Genomic DNA, 18,235 nt, shown 5'->3' with positions numbered 1-18,235 from the left:
CTAAGGAAAGAAAAAAAATACAAAGGAAAATGATTTTTTCGTATTTGGTTGTCCTATAAAAAATATAAAAGTAAATCAAATATAATTAAAACTAATTAAAAACTTAGATTGTAATTGACATAAAAATTTGGTCTCATAAATATAGATAAACTTTATAGGAAGTTACAAATGTCGTCTTGCATGGTGCATGGACGCATTCTAAACACCAAAATTTGTTTATTATGTATTTATTTAATTTTTATATTAATTATTAATTATATATTATTATTATTATTATTTTATGTTTAAAGCATCCAGAAATAATTAAAATTAATAAAAATGAAAAAGATGAAAGAGTGAAAAAAGAAATAAAAATATTTCATGAGAAAATATGTAAATAGCATATTAAATAAATAAAAAAGAATGAGAACTAAGTTCAAGGTAAGGAGGTGACGGAGCAGATATCATCAGAGTGTTCAATTGAGAAAACCTGTTGGATTCTAGAAGACATCCAGATTATGCTCTCTTTGAGCTAACTCCAACCGGAACCAGATGTGATCTAGTTATCTTTTCTAAGCAACTACGAGGAAACTGGCTTCTAGGCTGCTGGAGGCCTTCATTTCTCACCTTAAATTTGCCAAGGATCAAAATGGTTGCCAAGTCAATGCTAGGACTAAGATAAGAGATAAAATGCAGAGAGATCTTGAAGAAGAGGGTTTCCTCTGTTTCTTTATTCCATACACTTTCTTGAAAACCATTATAAATGAATTTTAAATCATACAACCCCACCAACCTGAGTATGATCGAGCTAATCCAAGTTTAAGTAATCATATTATTGAACTATTTAGTTAGTAATTAAAAATATCATATTATTTTAATAAACAACTAATCATTAAAAGAGAAACAATTTAGTATATTATGAAAATTAGGGTTATAGCTCAAGAAGTTGGCTTGTGTTGCGCCTAATAAATTAAGAAAAATTTAACTGAAGTGTAGCCTAATATGAGGTATTCAACCCAAGTGTAAACCAACCTTATTACTCAAACTTTGACTTAGTTGGATTGATTGAGTTAGCAACGAGTTAAGTATGGTAGAGTTAGGTTGAAACCAATTACCATAATGCTTAATTGAAACTTGTTTTCCTATACTACCATCAGGTCATGTTGCCCAAACCTTACCTACCTAGGTAAACAAAATTGTAGGAGGCACGTCGAGGTGAATTCACTGGCTATCATAGAATTCACACCGCATACTAGAATGTTCCAGAACTATATATACACATACACCTGTTTGTCTAAACCCTTACCAAACAGTAATCCAGAAACCTTGTAAAACCCCTTCTCTCAACCGTGACCTTTCCTGCATTTTCTTATCTACCAAACGGAGATGAGCCATCTAAGAAGTAGGAAGAGAGGCGATCCCCAAAGACCAATTTCTGACTTCTGCATTGTGTGTGGCTCCCTACAATTTGCTCACTCACCTCATATAAAGAATTTTGACTATGCGAATTGCCTAGCAAAAATACAAATCGTCTCCATCCAAGGAGTTTCCAGAGTAGCTGTCAGTCCCAACGACAATAACTCCCACCTGTGAACGACCTCGATCAGATGTAATAAAAGTACTGCATCAGAGTTTACCACTAAACTAGCTGTAATAGCAATGGGAGCGTGATAGGAGGATTTGATAGGCCTGCCTCCGCTGCTACCTGCATCTATCAACTCCGATCATTTTGTGGTAGCTCCTTTCCTTTTTTCGACGAACAAAACAAAAAATAAAAACAGAAAAACAAAACCAACTTACATTGTTATTCCTAACATCATTCATTTCCAAAGGTAGGTAACTTTCGTAAGTTTCGGCTTCCTGCTCTAATTGAGTGTTCTGAATAACCCTTACATCTTCTTCCACCTCTAGTTCCATTTCTTCCAACCACTCCTTCATTTTTGTAACACTCCCCAGCAATCCAGAAACCTTGTAAAACCCCTTCTCTCAACTGTGACCCTGCATTTTCTTCATACCGGAGATGAACAAGAAGAGAGGCGATCGACCAATTTTTGACCCCTGCCTCATTTCTGACCCTTGCATCGTATGTGGCTCCCTGCAACCTCACTCACCTCATATGAAGAATGTTGACGATGCGAATTAACCAAGAAAAAGAAAAATCGTCGTCCAAGGAGTTTCCAGGGTGGTCGTCAATCCCGGCGGTAATAACTCCCCTGTGAACTACACCGGTGAGTACCCGGATATATCTTCTCTGCATATCTCGCCACCGGCGCCCAGGTTGCAACCCCCAAATCCGTCACCCGTTAATCCCTCTCCGTCGTCGATGACTCCATCACCGTCACCGGTGAATCCCTCTCCATCGCCGATGAATCCATCACCCTTACCCGTGAATCCAAAACCGTCATCGGTGGGTCGTCTTTGCTAGACAGTGGTCACGGCTCCATTGACAGGAGTCTTGGGCACGGGATCGCTGGTGACGGAACAAATCCTTAGTTGTGAGGGTTGGTGCACTCGGTTACTTTTGATTTTTTTTTTTTTTTAGTTGTTTGGTTGCTGAGAAAATCAAGAAGTTTTAAAAGAATTAAAACATGTAGTTTAATTTCTAATGTTTCCATAGATGAAACAAAAGTTGAAGAAGATGACGGGGAGTGTTACAAAAATGAAGGAGTGGTTGGAAGAAATGGAACCAGATGTAGGGGTTGTTCAGAACACTAAATTAGAGCCGAAAACGGAAACTTATGAAGGTTACCTACCTTTGGAAATGAATGATGCTAGGAATAACAATGTAAGTTGGTTTTGTTTTTCTGTTTTTTTTTCTTGTGTTCGCCGGAAAAGGGAAAGGAGCTACCATAAAATGATTGGAGTTGATGGATGCAGGTAGCAAGAGAGGCAGGCGAGGACAAAAAGGACGAAGAAGTCTGTATTCAAAAGGAGGGGGAGTACTTGATGATCGATCTCAAATGCCCATTACACTTTGTTATTGTTTTAGGATATTTCAATTTTTTGTGAAGCAGTTTTATTACGGGATGATTTGAATTTTTTGCTGGTTGTTGATTGTTGGAAAATGAATCATAACCCGATTGTTGATATAATACCAGGTTACCATTCCACTTTGGTCAATCTTCTAGATCTGCAACAAGCTAGCTGTTTTAGAAAAACTTGTATCCATAACCCTTATGATTCCTATCTGCTTCAGATCACCAAGAATAGCCTTCAAAATTAAGTTTAAGACCCTTGATGGGAGGGCATGTACTTGGGCTTAATCCCAAGAAACCACCTCTTGTAACAATGATGCCCATCTCGTAACACGATCTGACTAATGGAATATGAAATAACTCTTTAGCGATAGACACCATCTATCTCAATAATCTTGGTTTCTTCTCAATCCAAGTCACCCTAAGAATGGCCGATGTTGCCAAACACACTCGGGCTCATTTCCCCCATCTACCCAAAACTTTTGTCCATTTGAGGGCATGTCCAAAACCCCAACAACATCATGGTCGTGGATTTTCTCAATATCCACTCTGTCCACAACTCAAAATTATTTTCTTTGAAATAGTAGGCCAAATAAAAAGAAAGTCAATGCTCACCTTCCAATACCCTAAACTTGCCTCATTTCATTTGGTTACCATTTTGGGCTACTATTATTTAAATTTGTTGCAGGTACTTCAGTTCACCCCATCTATCACATAATTCCCTCAATTTAATAAATTTATCAGTAAACTTTATTATCTTTATATTTAAATAATTTTATTTTCAATGTCGAAAAATTATTTTACAAACATTTAGTGATTTTTATTCCATCATGTAATTAATTTAATAATTTCAATAATTTATCTTCTTTTTTTTCTTGGAATTCTTTAGAAAAGAATAATAGAAAGTAAACACGCAAGAGCAATGATCATAAAATTGACTAAACAACTTATTGGTTGACTCTTACAATCAAGTATAAGTGCCCTAATTATATTTCAACTCCAATTTTTGCCTCATGGCTATGATTTTCAAACGTTAACAAGATCAATTCTTGACTCAGGTCTAGTTGAAAACATTTCATCAATCAAAGTTTCCTAGAAAACGACACTCTTTATGGTACCAATATTGAAGATAGAAACTCTCATTATTGCCCTGGGGAAGCAATAACCCAAATTCATACAACTCTAGTACCAAACATAATGATCCTAAATACGTAAAGGGTTTTACTACCAATTTCCAGGTAACGATACAAGCTATATAAGTGATATGTCATCTAGACTTTCAAGTGCAAGATTAGATGACAGGCCACGAAGCATTAGGGAGAGTGAGAGGTGGGGTTTGGAGAGTGCGGACAGCCTCATTGTGCTGGGAAGCATGGTGCATTCCTTAGGAGGGGAGACGAGAGAGCCAAAACTTGAAATTACAGGTCGGATACGGAAATCCCAGATTCCAGTGTGTGCATGTGTGGATAAAACCGGTTGATTGATTGATATGAGATTCATCCCTGTGTAGTTTATCTTTCTTTCCACTGTGTAAACAAAGACGAAGAAGACATGAGCAGAACATGAAAGAATTGGTTGGGTAGATTCGTGGATTGAATTAATACATCCAGTGATACATGATGTAATTGATTTTACAAATATTTGTATAATTTTTTTTTTCTTTAGTATTGATTACATATCTTATATGACTAGAGTCTCTCCTTTGTATGATATACACTCTCTTCCTTATGGGAAGAAAATGAGGACCCTAGAAATACATAGCTGTGTTAAATGATAAGATGATCCCCACGTTACAAAGGAACTCAGATTGTTCCACTCACGGTTAGGTAATAAAGTTTTGTGATACCAACTTTTTCGTAAAACCAAAGAAAAGTGGTACTTTTCTTTGTAGTATATTCTTTAATGGTAGTGTATTCTTCTCACCATGGTGCTACTTTTTAGCACATTTCAGTGTTATTTTTTTTCTTTTTTCATAAAAGAATGGTACCATCTTTTGCAGAAAAGTGTGATATCTTCTTTTCCAAGGGTTATATCGATTAATGAGTAATTTTAATATATAAAAAATTTAATTTTTAACAATATTAAGAGAAAATAATATGAATGATTAAACATATTTTTAATGACAAATTTATTTTTTATTTTATATAAATAAAAATTTAAAATTTTAACAAAACAAAATGTCAACAGTTAAAATCACAATTAAGTTTTTATTTTCTAATTAAAAATATTAATAAAAAAAAAGTTAAACACATAAGGAGAAAGGTAAAACCATAATCATCCACCTTTGATTTTCACATAAAAATTTTTAAATTTTAAAAATACAAATAATTAAAATTATTCCAATCATGTGGTATGGTTGGTTGCCACGTATCATCTTTATTTTTAAAAAAAATCATGATCATGGCAAAAGGACTGCCACCCCTACGCCAAAATCTCCCTAAAAACCTAGCCGCTCCACCTACACCTAGGCACATGATCGAACGTCTGACGCTTGGTGATGTCGTATACCTGCATCACCAAGCTCTGGAGAAGATGGCCAAATCACTTGAACTGCATTGCTAGTATGAGGAGTTTGGATGCCCTGAGATCATCCCTTACCACACTAAGCTCATGCATGAAGACTCGTGTAACTTCCGGCCATACAGCTGCCCATGGTATGGATGTCCGTGCTCTGCTGTTGGGGATATTCCACTCCTTGTTTCTCACCTGACAGATTATCACAAGGCAGTCATGCTCTATGGCTGCAAGTTCCTTTTTTTAACACGGCAATCTTCAGAGGGAGTGACAGTATTGGAAACTTTGGAATGTTGGTCCTTTGAGAGATCATAGGAGAGTGAACTGGGAACAGATTCTTCATGCTTTTTGCTCGAAATGAAATTTGCTTTTGTGTTTTGCTGCTTCTGGTATATTACTCTTCTGTCATAAATATGGTGTTATGCATCTAAAGGTGCCTACTTGCTCTGTTATTAGTAGTCTGCAGGAGGTTATATTCCAGCCCTGGGGTTTGAACACCCCTTTTCATCTTTCTTCCATTTTTTTTCCATCTTTAAAAAAATGATTATATTATCCTTGGTCTTTTCTTTTATTGGCTACTTTTGAGATAAAGAGTGATTTTGATCATGAATGCCTTAAATCAGTATGGTGCCTAAATGTCCCTTCCAGTTTTACAGATATGTAAATAATATCTTCTTGCCCATCTTGGAAACCCAAAATCTTTTATTTTTGGTTGAGCTTTGAAACAAAGCTCCCATTCCTGCAGTGCCACAATGGACACACACTCTGTTCAAGCTGCAAAGCAAGGGCACTCAACAAATGTCTCAGTTGTATGCAGCAGCTCGGTAATATAAGGTGTCTTGCACTGGAGAAGATGGGCATGTCACTTGAACTGCATTGCAAGTATGAGGAGTTTGGATGCCCTGAGATCATCCCTTACTACACCAAGTGCATACATGAAGACTGTGTAACTTCCGGCCATACAGCTGTCCATGATCTGGATGGGAGTGCTCTGTTGTTGGGATATTCCATTCCTTGTTTCTCACCTGACAGATTATCACAAGGCAGACATGATCTGTGAGTTCAAATGTCGATTTTTAATTGCTGATGTCAATGAAGAAGAAACCTGCACATGGATGGTAAAAGTAAGTATTTTTTTTTACATTGCCATAACTTTAGATTCAGAAAACATAACATTAAGATGAACACCTTGGCACCATACATTAAGAGAGTGATGCCAAAAACACTGCATACACGATTCACAGGTTTGCTGAAAAACAGTCCCAATATGATAACATGGTTGGTTGTTGGATTATGGCAAATAACTGAATTTTTTCTTTTGTCTTTTTCAGATCATCAATTGTTATGGCAAATACTTTTGTGTTCATACTGAAGCCTTCTTTCAAGCGTCGACTCCCATTTGCGTGGTATTCCTCAGCCTGACAGGCAACCATGCAGAGGCCTGCAACTACAGCTGCAGCCTGGAGATAGGGGGAAATGGGCGGAAGCTTACTTTTGAGGGCATCCCACGAAGCATTAGAGAGAGTGAGAGGAGTTTGGAGAGTGCGGACAGTCTCATTGTGCTGGGAAGCATGGTGCATTCCTTAGGAGGGGAGACGAGAGAGCCAAAACTTGAAATTACATGTCGGATACGGAAATCCCAGATTCCAATGTGTGCATGTGTGGATAAAACCGGTTGATTGATTGATATGAGATTCATCCTCTGTAGTTTATCTTTCTTTCCACTCTGTAAACAAAGACGAAGAAGACATGAGCAGAACATGAAAGAATTGATTGGGTAGATTCGTGGATTGAATTAATACATCCAGTGATACATGATATAAAAATTTTTGACTTTACAAATATTTATATTATTTTTTCCTTTAGTACTGATTTCATGTTTTATAGCTAGGAGCTTTGACCCAAAACACTACGTTTTAAAAAAAAAATCCATAAAGTACCCCCTTTTTAAAATAATGTCTAATGTAATGTGTCTGCGTCACGTAGATTGCCACGTCATAAAACCGTAGTTGATAACTACGGTTTTATTTTTTAAAAAACAGTCAAAATCGTAATCACCAACCAACCACGACTTTAACTTTCCTTTACCTTTTCCCCATTTCCAAGATTAGTTTTATTCATTTAAACTAATTGATTTTAGGTTTAAATTTAAACCAATTATATTTATAACTAATTAGTTACAACAACACTATATTGATATAAAAAAAATAATATATTAAAAAAAATTTACAATCTAAACCTCCAATCAAAATAATTTTTTAAAAATTGAACATTCACATGATTTAAATTTTGAACTTGAAAAATTGGTTTTAGGTTTAAGTTTAAAATTACGATCACCAACTATTATTTTGACTTTTTTAAAAAAAAAAAATCAAAAATCATGATTATCAATTACAATTTTGTGATGTGAATACCCATATGAATAAGACACACATCACATTAAAAATTATTTTGAGAATAAAATTATTTTTTGAATTTTCTGTTTTAAAGAAATCATTTTTGCCCAAAACTCTCATTAGTACCCAATAAAAAAACATTTTTCTTATTATCAATGAATTTACAAAAATATTCCAAAAGCATTTTCATCTATTTACTAAAACAATTAAACTAAATAGTGAATTGATTGGAAAAACAAAGGTATTTTCTTTCTACAATTCTATATTTTAAGAAGTGGAAAAACAAATTCTTTTAGGTTGGCATTTTAAGTTTAACATTTTAAGTCTTTCCATTCCATTTTGATCCCATTTTGAAAGGAGAAAAATGGAAAAAAAAAAATTGTTTTTGTTGTATTTAAGTAATTTTCCAATTATTTTACCCACTTGAAGTCATATTATATTTTGAACAAGTGCATAATTGCCTTTAATTTTTGCACAAAGTTAATACTCTTCATTATGAAGGTATAAAATAGTATATTTATAACTAATTATATTTATATTGAGTGTAGTGCCAAATATTTTCATAAAATTATCAAAATATATTTTTATATCAAATTAAAGACATCAATTATTTAGTTTTATACATTACTATTCTTTAAATAATGAGATCAATTAAAGTTAAATATTTTTATTACACCACTTACATATTTTTAATTAATATAAAATCAAAATAATATAATATTTTATTTAAAAAAATTAAAGTTAAATATATATATATATATATATATATATATATATATATAAATATATATTTATATATAAAATTAAAATTAAAGTCGTAGTTGGTGACTACGGTTTTATGACATGACAACTTACGTAGCACAAACACATTAAATTGGGCATTATTTTAGAAATGAGGGTACTTTATGAATTTTTTTTTTAAAACATAGTATTTTGGGTCAAAGCTCTGTAACTAGTCTTTTGTGCTCTCCATACACGGTCTCATCCATGGTTTTAAAAACCGGACCGGACCGGTCGGTCCGACCGGTTTGACCATCGCTCGGTTACCAGTCTAGTCCGGTTCGGCCATTTGAGCCGGGGCCCTTCAAACCGGAGCCGGATCGCCGGAACTATGGTCGGACTGATGAATCGGATGACCCGACCGGTTTCTGGTGAACAGAACGGTTCTCCTCCCCCATCCAACGCTTCATCAGCCCGGCTCAGCGCCGCCACCCCGCACTGCCCCCAACCAGATTTTTTCCCCTTTTTGGTGCCAAAACCCTTCCTTCTTCCTCGCCCTTCGCCCTTCCCCACCTAGATTTTTTCCCTTTCCGTTTCCAGCGCCCCGCAACCCTTCCTTTTTCCCCACTGCGACATCCCCACATAGATTTTTCCATTTTCCGGTCCCCCAAAACCCTTCCTTTTTGCCGCCCTTTTTGACCGCCAAGATTTTTGACATTTTTTATTTTCTACCTTGGCCGCCCTCTCCAATTTTTTTTACTCCATCAACATTATTATTTATTTTATTTTATATTTATTATATTTTTACTTCCTGATTTTTAAAACTTGTGATTTTAATTAAAATGAATGAAAATAATAAATATTATAATTTTAAATAAATTTATGATTATAAAATAAGTTTTTGATTTAAAATTTTGATTTTAATTTTAATTTTTAATTTGAAACTAATTTTATGATTTTTCAAATAAAATGTTAATTTTTAAATAATATATAAATTATTATTATAATTATAATTATTATAAATTATTTTAATTTTAATAATATATATAAAATTGAAATTCGACGTGAACTGTGGACTAGAAATGAATTGTGAATCGGTCACCGATTAAAATTTGACCATAAATTGTGGATTGGAAATGAATCGTGAATCAATATAATATTGATGATAGAATAAAATATATTTATGTTATAAGATAAGATAAGATGATCATATAAAAAGATAATATAATTTTTATATTTTAAAAAATATCCGCTTAATTTTAGGATAATATAATTTTTAATATTTTTAAAAATAATTTTTATATCTATTATTTTATTTTTAATCATTTTATATATTTGTATAATTAATTTTTAAAATAACCTTTAAAAAATAAGTGAAAATAGTAAAAAATAATTAAAAAATATTATTAAAAAAGAAAGTAGAAAATAATTTTTCATTGTTAAATATATTTCTTGTTTTTTTAGAAAATAGAAAATTGTTTTAGAAAACAATTGTCAAATCGGTTATTAATTTTATATTTTAATTTTTCAATAAAAAATTTGGTATGGTGTATTTTGCAAAAAAAAAAATAGTTATATTTTAAAAAACATGGAGGTTGCTCGTAGGAAAAAAAATTATTATATATATATATATATATATATATATATGTATTATGTTTTTAAAAGATAGCGATTATTTTTGAATTTGATCTAATTTATTGTATTTCTTATTATTTTAATATTATAATTATATTTTTTATAGTTTGATTTTTTAAAAAAAATATTTATACAATATCTTTCTAAATTAATTTTAAAAATATTTTTTAAAAGATACACTTAAGTCTTAACTAACATAGAAATATCATGTTTATCATTAAAATACAAAAGGATTTATAAACAATTTATATTTTCTTATTGTAAAAGGATTTCTACTCAACAAGAATGGTAACTATAGACTTATTCCTATTCAAGTATTGGTTTGTTCTTCTATAGATAAGAACTTAACTCAAGAGAGAAAAAGGGAAAAAAACCAAATGAGAATTCTTGTTAAGGGTGGGCTGGGAAAAGATATGATCGAAAAGGGTGGGTATATTTAATAATTCTTATGAAGGGTAGGGTGGAATTATGATAATTCTTTCAAAGGCTTTATTTTGTTTAAATGCCAAGACTACCCTTAACAAGTGAAAAGCCAGCAAACAAAAAAAACTCTTCTTTTAACCCGGCTGTAGCTTATCGATGTTGAAGAAGAAAAGGGAAAGAGGAAAAAACTCCAGCACTTCAGGTTATGATCTGAACTGTCTCCACAAAGCTTGTATTTTTGTGTGAATCTAGCAAGAAATCCATTAAAAGTAAGATTTTTTTTAAAAAAAATGCCAAAAAAAAAAACGTTAGTTTATGTAAATAAATAAATAATTTAAAATTTGGATTGAAGGAAAGAACTATTAATAATTTTAACAATGTAGATCTGAAATATTGAAGGAGGTTTTGAGAAAGAAATTACATTTTTTTTTTGTGTAAAATGTTATTAAATTTTTTTTTTGAATTTTTTTATATTATTTTGGTCATATTGAAGATGTGTTTTTATTTTTAATTTATTTTCCGGGTGGGTTGTTTGATATGATTATTATTGATTTCTATTGAAAAGGTTTGCACTTTAATTTTGTTGTTGAGACTTGTTTGGCATGGCAGAATAAAAAATTTTCTCAGTTGTTTTATGCTTATTTGGGTATCTATTAACATATTTGGATTTTCATTGAAAACTAAAAATTATAATCAATTGAAACATATTTTATATAATAAAGAACAATATTTGTTGTATATTAGACAACTGCCCAGTTTCATAAGAAATTTGAAATTTTTAAAATTTTACCTTATCGTAATGTATCGTAATGTTATTGTATTTATATTATAATCGTAGTGTATTTTTATTGTACATTTATATTTTTATATAAAAAATTAATTTTATAGATTTTTTTTTATATATCATTGGATTACCATGAATAACTTATGTATTAAAATTATAATAGTGTATTTTTATTGTCTTTTTATAATTTTGGTTTGCAAGGATGTTTTATGATATGAATATAACATAATAGCCTAGAAATACTAGTTCAGTAAAAAAACGAATTAAATAATTTGTCATTTTGGTATATTGTAATGTATTGTAATGTTAATATTTTTTCATTGTAACTATATTGCATTTGTATTGTACTTATACTTTATGATTGTCAAGAAAGAAGATGTACTTTTCAATAGGTAAATGGACTTGAAAAATCAGGGTAAATTGGTCTAATAAAAATATAAGGCCTTCATAAGAATTATCAAATCTACCCACCCTTTTCAGTAATTTTTTTCCCCAGCCTACCCTTAGGTTATGTTTGGTTCCCGAAAAATACTAATTTCCGGAAAGTACAAAGGAAAGAAAAAAAATGCTAAGGAAAATGATTTTCTCATGTTTGGTTGTCCTATGAAAAATATCAAAGAAAATCATATATAATTAAAACTAATTAAAAACTTATGTATTTATAAATTATTTAATCTTTATATTGATGAGTTTAAATAAATAAAATGAGTTTGAAGTAACAAAAAAAATAATTTATCAACTTTTAATCTATTTTTTTATTTTCCTTCACTTTTTCTTTTCCTTCTACTTTTCCTTTATATTTTCTTTCCCTCGCATTTTCCCTCAAATTTTCCGGGAACCAAACATAGCCTAAGGAAAGAAAAAAAATGCAAAGGAAAATGATTTTTTCATGTTTGGTTGTCCTATGAAAAATATAAAAGAAAATAAAATATAATTAAAACTAATTAAAAACCTATGTATTTTAAAATTATTTTATCTTTATATTAATGAGTTAAAATAAATAAAATGAGTTTGAAGTAAAAAATAAAAATAACTTATCAACTTTTAATCCATTTTTTATTTTCCTTCACTTTTTCTTTCCTTCTATTTTTCCTTTGTATTTTCTTTCCCTTGCATTTTCCCTCAAATTTTCTGAAAACCAAACATAGTCTTAAGGTTATGTTTGGTTCCCGGAAAATACTATAAGGAAAGAAAAAAAATGCAAACAAAAATGATTTTTTTATATTTGATTGTCCTATAAAAAATATAAAAAAAAATCAAATATAATTAAAACTAATTAAAAACCTATATATTTTAAAATTATTTAATCTTTATATTAATGAGTTAAAATAAATAAAATAAATTTAAAGTAAAAAATAAAAATAACTTATCAACTTTTAATCCATCTTTTATTTTTTTTTACTTTTTCTTTTCTTCTATTTTCCTTTATATTTTCTTTCCCTTTCCTTTTCCCTCGTAAAATTTACGAGAAGCAAACATATTCTCCCAAAAACCCATCTCTCCATAGTTTCAGTCTCTCTCTAGTCTCTGTAGAATTGGGGCGTTGGGGGAATGGGAAACCGCGTCGGGGGAATGGGAAACCGCGTCGCAGATCTTCACTCCCTAACCAAGTTCCAGGAGATTCTCAGGTGCTCCGTTTGCTTCGACTTTATGCAGTCTCCAATTTATCAGGTTTGCTTTTTGATCGATTTTGCTTAATGTGTTCTTCTTTTCTCTCTAAGTTTAGTTGTTTTTCTTTGACTTTATTTAAAAGGAAAATAGAAATTTTCTTGAGAAAATTTTTTAACAGGGTCTTTTTGGGCTTTTTCTCTGCTTTTATATAAATTGTAATGTAGGGTTTGATTAGGTGTGTACGGTCTTTCTCTTTTTACTTTTTGGTGGTGGTTGATTGCTGGGGAGGTTTTGGATTTTATTTTATATCAGATTGAAGTTGTGCATTAAAATATTTTTAGATGGATTTTATTATTTGGATTTGGTTAGAAGAAACAAGGTGAATTTGTGGGGTAAAGGATATTTATGAGAAAAAAAATATGATTCTGGTTAGAATTTGAGTTTTTTATGTTCTGAATTTTGATTATTAGTGTTTATGTTATTGATAGGATTGATTGCTTGAAAACTTTTCTCCCTTTTGAGGAATATTTTCTCCTGAGTTTGTTTCCTTGCTCTCTTCCTTGGTTGTCAAGAAAGAGGAACGGTTCTAGAACAGCATACGCCTACCTCTATGCATCAAGCACTTGGATCTCTTGGTATGAGTATGACAAGGCTCTTGAATTTGAGAATTCGCGATGCCAATCTTACAAGTGAGATAAAGTCGTAAAAGGGTTTGTCTCACGTACCTTTTTATTGACAGTAAAATGAGTTTCTGCCTATTTAATTCCAAATACTACACCTTGCAATGCCTTACAAAAACTAGGTGATATTTGAAACTCCTTCGATCAGGGAAAATATGATGAAGTAGGTGTAAAGGGAAGGTCATTGGGATTACAGAGAGAGGCGTAGATGACATACTAATGGTGTAGAAACAGAGAAGATGTTGGGATTGCAGTGCCAAAGTGAAGCGACTATCAATAGGCCTTGGAACAGATGGATCTAGGAGGCAGACTTTTGGTGCATGCGTAACTTTGTATCAGAAAAACTAAAGGTGACTGTTGCATGATCAAAATTGAATTGTTTTGTCATTTGAAAGCTGTGTTTGGGAGGTGAAGAATTTGGAGCTACTTGGCACTTGCTAGTGCCTTTTTTGACACACCAATCTTCATAGGGAGTGACAGGATTGGAAACTTTGGAATGTCGGTCCTTTGGGAGATCATAGGAGAGTGAAGTGGAAATAGATTCTTCATGCTTTTTGCTCAAAATAAAATTTGCTTCTGTGTTTTGCCATTTCTTGTATATCACTCTTCTGTCATAAATATGGTGTTATGTATCTGAATAAGGTGCCTGCTTGCTCTGTTATTTGCGCCTCTGGGGAGTTATCCCAGGCCTGGTTCGATTGTTTCCTTGGACTTTGAACACCCCTTTTCATCTTTCTTCCATTTTTTTTGTCTTTAAAAACATGGTTATATTATTGTTGGTCTTTTCTTTTATTAGCATCCTCCACTTTTGATGATAGAGTGATTTTGATCATGAATGCCTTGAATTGGTATAGTGCCTAAATGTCCCTTCCAGTTTTATAGATATGTAAATGATGTCTTCTTGTTTGTCTAGGAAACCAAAAGTTTTTGTTTTTTGTTGAGCTTTGAAACAAAGGTTTTGTTCTTGTAGTGCCACGCTGGACACGCACTCTGTTCAAGCTGTAAAGCAAGGGTACTCAACAACAAATGTCCCAATTGTAGGCAGCAGCTCAGTAATATAAGGTGTCTAGCTCTGGAGAAGATGGCCAAATCTGGAACGCCCAGGCATTTTCTTTTAAGGGTAATTTAGGAAATTGTTATTAATAATTTAATTAGTTAATTAATTAATTTAATAAAGTGGAAGAGGGGTAAAAGTGTAATTTTACGAATAAATACCCTAGGTATAAATTAGAAATTTTATTCTTTCCCTTCTTTTCTGAATAGAGTTCCTGTTTGCAGAATTTCAGAGAACGTAAGGTTGGAGTCAGATTTCAGGGTTGAAGAACAGATCTCTATAGGTAAGATTCTAACCCCTAGTTTAATATTTTAGATTCATTGATTAATTTCAAACACATTAGATATATTTTTTTTGGAAAACCCCAAATCTAGATTAGGGTTAGATTATTTTTTTATTCGTTTTAATATCAAATAGTGAAAATTTAATATTTTGATTTTAGTATTGGAATTTGGGAGATCTTAAGTTTTATTAGAAAAAAAAAAAAAAATCCTTGGAATGTTTCGATTTTAGGTTAGGGTTAATTTTATAAAAAAAAAAAAAAAAAAAAAGGTGGAGCGTACGTGTACTGTGCTATTGGAAGCATGGAACAAAAAAAAGAAAAAAAAAAAAGAAAAAGAAAAACAAAAGGTGTGTGTGCCAGCCTACCAGGAAGCCCCTTTTATATATATATATATATATATAATGAATCATCATTAGGCAAAAAAAAAAAAAATTGCTTTTTGGTGTGTACCCGAGAATGAGTAATGGTTAGGTAGCTATTGAATTGGATAATAAAAAAAAAAAATGATATTTAGTTTTAGATTAATAAATAAGATAATAGTAATAATGGTATTTTTGTAATAAATAGAATAAGAGATTTAGCAAAATATATATATATATATATATATATATATATAGAATTTTATAATGAAATAAAGTTATAATTTAATTAAATTAGTAATGTGTTATTAGAAACAAATTGAGAATTTATTAGTTTTATTTAAATAAGGAATAGATTAGTTAAATTATAAATAAATAGTAATAATTGTTTCTCTTATGTTATATTAGGTGAAGAGTAGATTATATTTTTTTCAGAATTATTCTTCTCCCAAGCTTTCAAGGACTTCTTTTGAAGTAAGGGAAGTTAATACAATATTTATAAAATTAAATTATTTTATATGTTATTCTGAATTGTGGAAAAGAAAATTATATTTTGTTACCATGCATGGATCAAATTGTTTTGCACTAAATATTATGTTGGAATATTTTGTTTTATTTATGACACAAAATATGGAGATATTATGTTGTGTAAATTTGAATACTTGAACAAAAACATCACTCTGGTTTATTTGGCCCTTGTCAACGGGATATAATAGTTGACTATTCGGTCCTGTCAACGGGATATAATAGTTGACCTTTACATTTCATGGTGGGAATGTAATTGATTTGGACCCCAGCCTCTAGGGGTTTGGTTAGAGGTTACTAGTACTAGTAGTGCTTGGTTCCGTCCACCAGGAATAATTTGAGGCTAGCCACCCATTTGAAAAGTCCCACCTAACTGGGCATTTGATTATTGATAACCAGAGTAATGAAAAAATTGAATGGATTTGATTGAGTCTGATGTGAAAGTGTTTGAATTTGATATGAAATTGGTTGGTTGAATTTTGAATATATTGGTATTTTTGAAACTTTGATATTTGATGAAAAAAAAAAAAAATTGATATCTCCTATTTGAAATGAAAATATTTGATCCATGAATTATATTAATATTCCTTATTGGGTGGTGAGCTCATTCCCAATTGTTGAAAATTTTTCAGGTACTCTTAGTTCGGGTGAGGAGTGATGGCTAGGCTGAGGAATGGTCATCATTAGGACTTGACTTAGGATTTTATGTTGGATTTGTTTAACTATTAGTTATATTCATTTGGATCTTTTGGTATTTGGAAGTTATTTGGAAATTGAATTTTGAGGATTTTAAATTTTGTTCCGCTACTCTTACAATCAAGTATAAGTGCCCTAATCATATTTCAACTCCAATTTTTGCCTCATGGCTATGATTTTCAAACGTTAACAAGATCAATTCTTGACTCAGGTCTAGTTGAAAACATTTCATCAATCAAAGTTTCCTAGAAAACGACACTCTTTATGGTACCAATATTGAAGATAGAAACTCTCATTACTGCCCTGGGGAAGCAATAACCCAAATTCATACAACTCTAGTACCAAACATAATGATCCTAAATACGTAAAGGGTTTTACTACCAATTTCCAGGTAACGATACAAGCTATATAAGTGATATGTCATCTAGACTTTCAAATGCAAGATTAGATGACAGGCCACGAAGCATTAGGGAGAGTGAGAGGTGGGGTTTGGAGAGTGCGGACAGCCTCATTGTGCTGGGAAGCATGGTGCATTCCTTAGGAGGGGAGACGAGAGAGCCAAAACTTGAAATTACAGGTCGGATACGGAAATCCCAGATTCCAGTGTGTGCATGTGTGGATAAAACCGGTTGATTGATTGATATGAGATTCATCCCTGTGTAGTTTATCTTTCTTTCCACTGTGTAAACAAAGACGAAGAAGACATGAGCAGAACATGAAAGAATTGGTTGGGTAGATTCGTGGATTGAATTAATACATCCAGTGATACATGATGTAATTGATTTTACAAATATTTGTATAATTTTTTTTTTCTTTAGTATTGATTACATATCTTATATGACTAGAGTCTCTCCTTTGTATGATATACACTCTCTTCCTTATGGGAAGAAAATGAGGACCCTAGAAATACATAGCTGTGTTAAATGATAAGATGATCCCCACGTTACAAAGGAACTCAGATTGTTCCACTCACGGTTAGGTAATAAAGTTTTGTGATACCAACTTTTTCGTAAAACCAAAGAAAAGTGGTACTTTTCTTTGTAGTATATTCTTTAATGGTAGTGTATTCTTCTCACCATGGTGCTACTTTTTAGCACATTTCAGTGTTATTTTTTTTCTTTTTTCATAAAAGAATGGTACCATCTTTTGCAGAAAAGTGTGATATCTTCTTTTCCAAGGGTTATATCGATTAATGAGTAATTTTAATATATAAAAAATTTAATTTTTAACAATATTAAGAGAAAATAATATGAATGATTAAACATATTTTTAATGACAAATTTATTTTTTATTTTATATAAATAAAAATTTAAAATTTTAACAAAACAAAATGTCAACAGTTAAAATCACAATTAAGTTTTTATTTTCTAATTAAAAATATTAATAAAAAAAAAGTTAAACACATAAGGAGAAAGGTAAAACCATAATCATCCACCTTTGATTTTCACATAAAAATTTTTAAATTTTAAAAATACAAATAATTAAAATTATTCCAATCATGTGGTATGGTTGGTTGCCACGTATCATCTTTATTTTTAAAAAAAATCATGATCATGGCAAAAGGACTGCCACCCCTACGCCAAAATCTCCCTAAAAACCTA

The 18,235-nt window shown here is 31.4% G+C and overlaps 1 protein-coding gene and 1 non-coding gene across 2 annotated transcripts; both read left to right on the top strand.

Annotated features, from left to right (window-relative positions):
• Nucleotides 1-6,132: 6,132 nt before the first annotated feature.
• LOC100246839 (E3 ubiquitin-protein ligase SINAT3) lies at nt 6,133-7,333 on the top strand (the record flags this gene model as incomplete). The annotated part of the gene is given in 4 exon segments (XM_019225694.2): nt 6,133-6,406; nt 6,409-6,465; nt 6,468-6,592; nt 6,800-7,333. Coding segments are annotated over 4 exon segments (804 nt in total), but the record flags the coding sequence as incomplete, so codon positions are not given.
• A 5,565-nt stretch (nt 7,334-12,898) lies between these two features.
• LOC109122197 (uncharacterized) lies at nt 12,899-16,784 on the top strand. The gene is made up of 4 exons (XR_009467892.1): nt 12,899-13,097; nt 14,688-14,837; nt 14,996-15,054; nt 16,571-16,784. It is a non-coding gene; the product is annotated as an uncharacterized LOC109122197 (transcript).
• Nucleotides 16,785-18,235: the final 1,451 nt, after the last annotated feature.

The sequence above is a fragment of the Vitis vinifera genome, chromosome 15 (genome assembly GCF_030704535.1).
Source record: "Vitis vinifera cultivar Pinot Noir 40024 chromosome 15, ASM3070453v1".
NCBI classification, from domain to species: domain Eukaryota; kingdom Viridiplantae; phylum Streptophyta; class Magnoliopsida; order Vitales; family Vitaceae; genus Vitis; species Vitis vinifera.
This window is presented reverse-complemented; position numbering and strand designations above follow the sequence as displayed.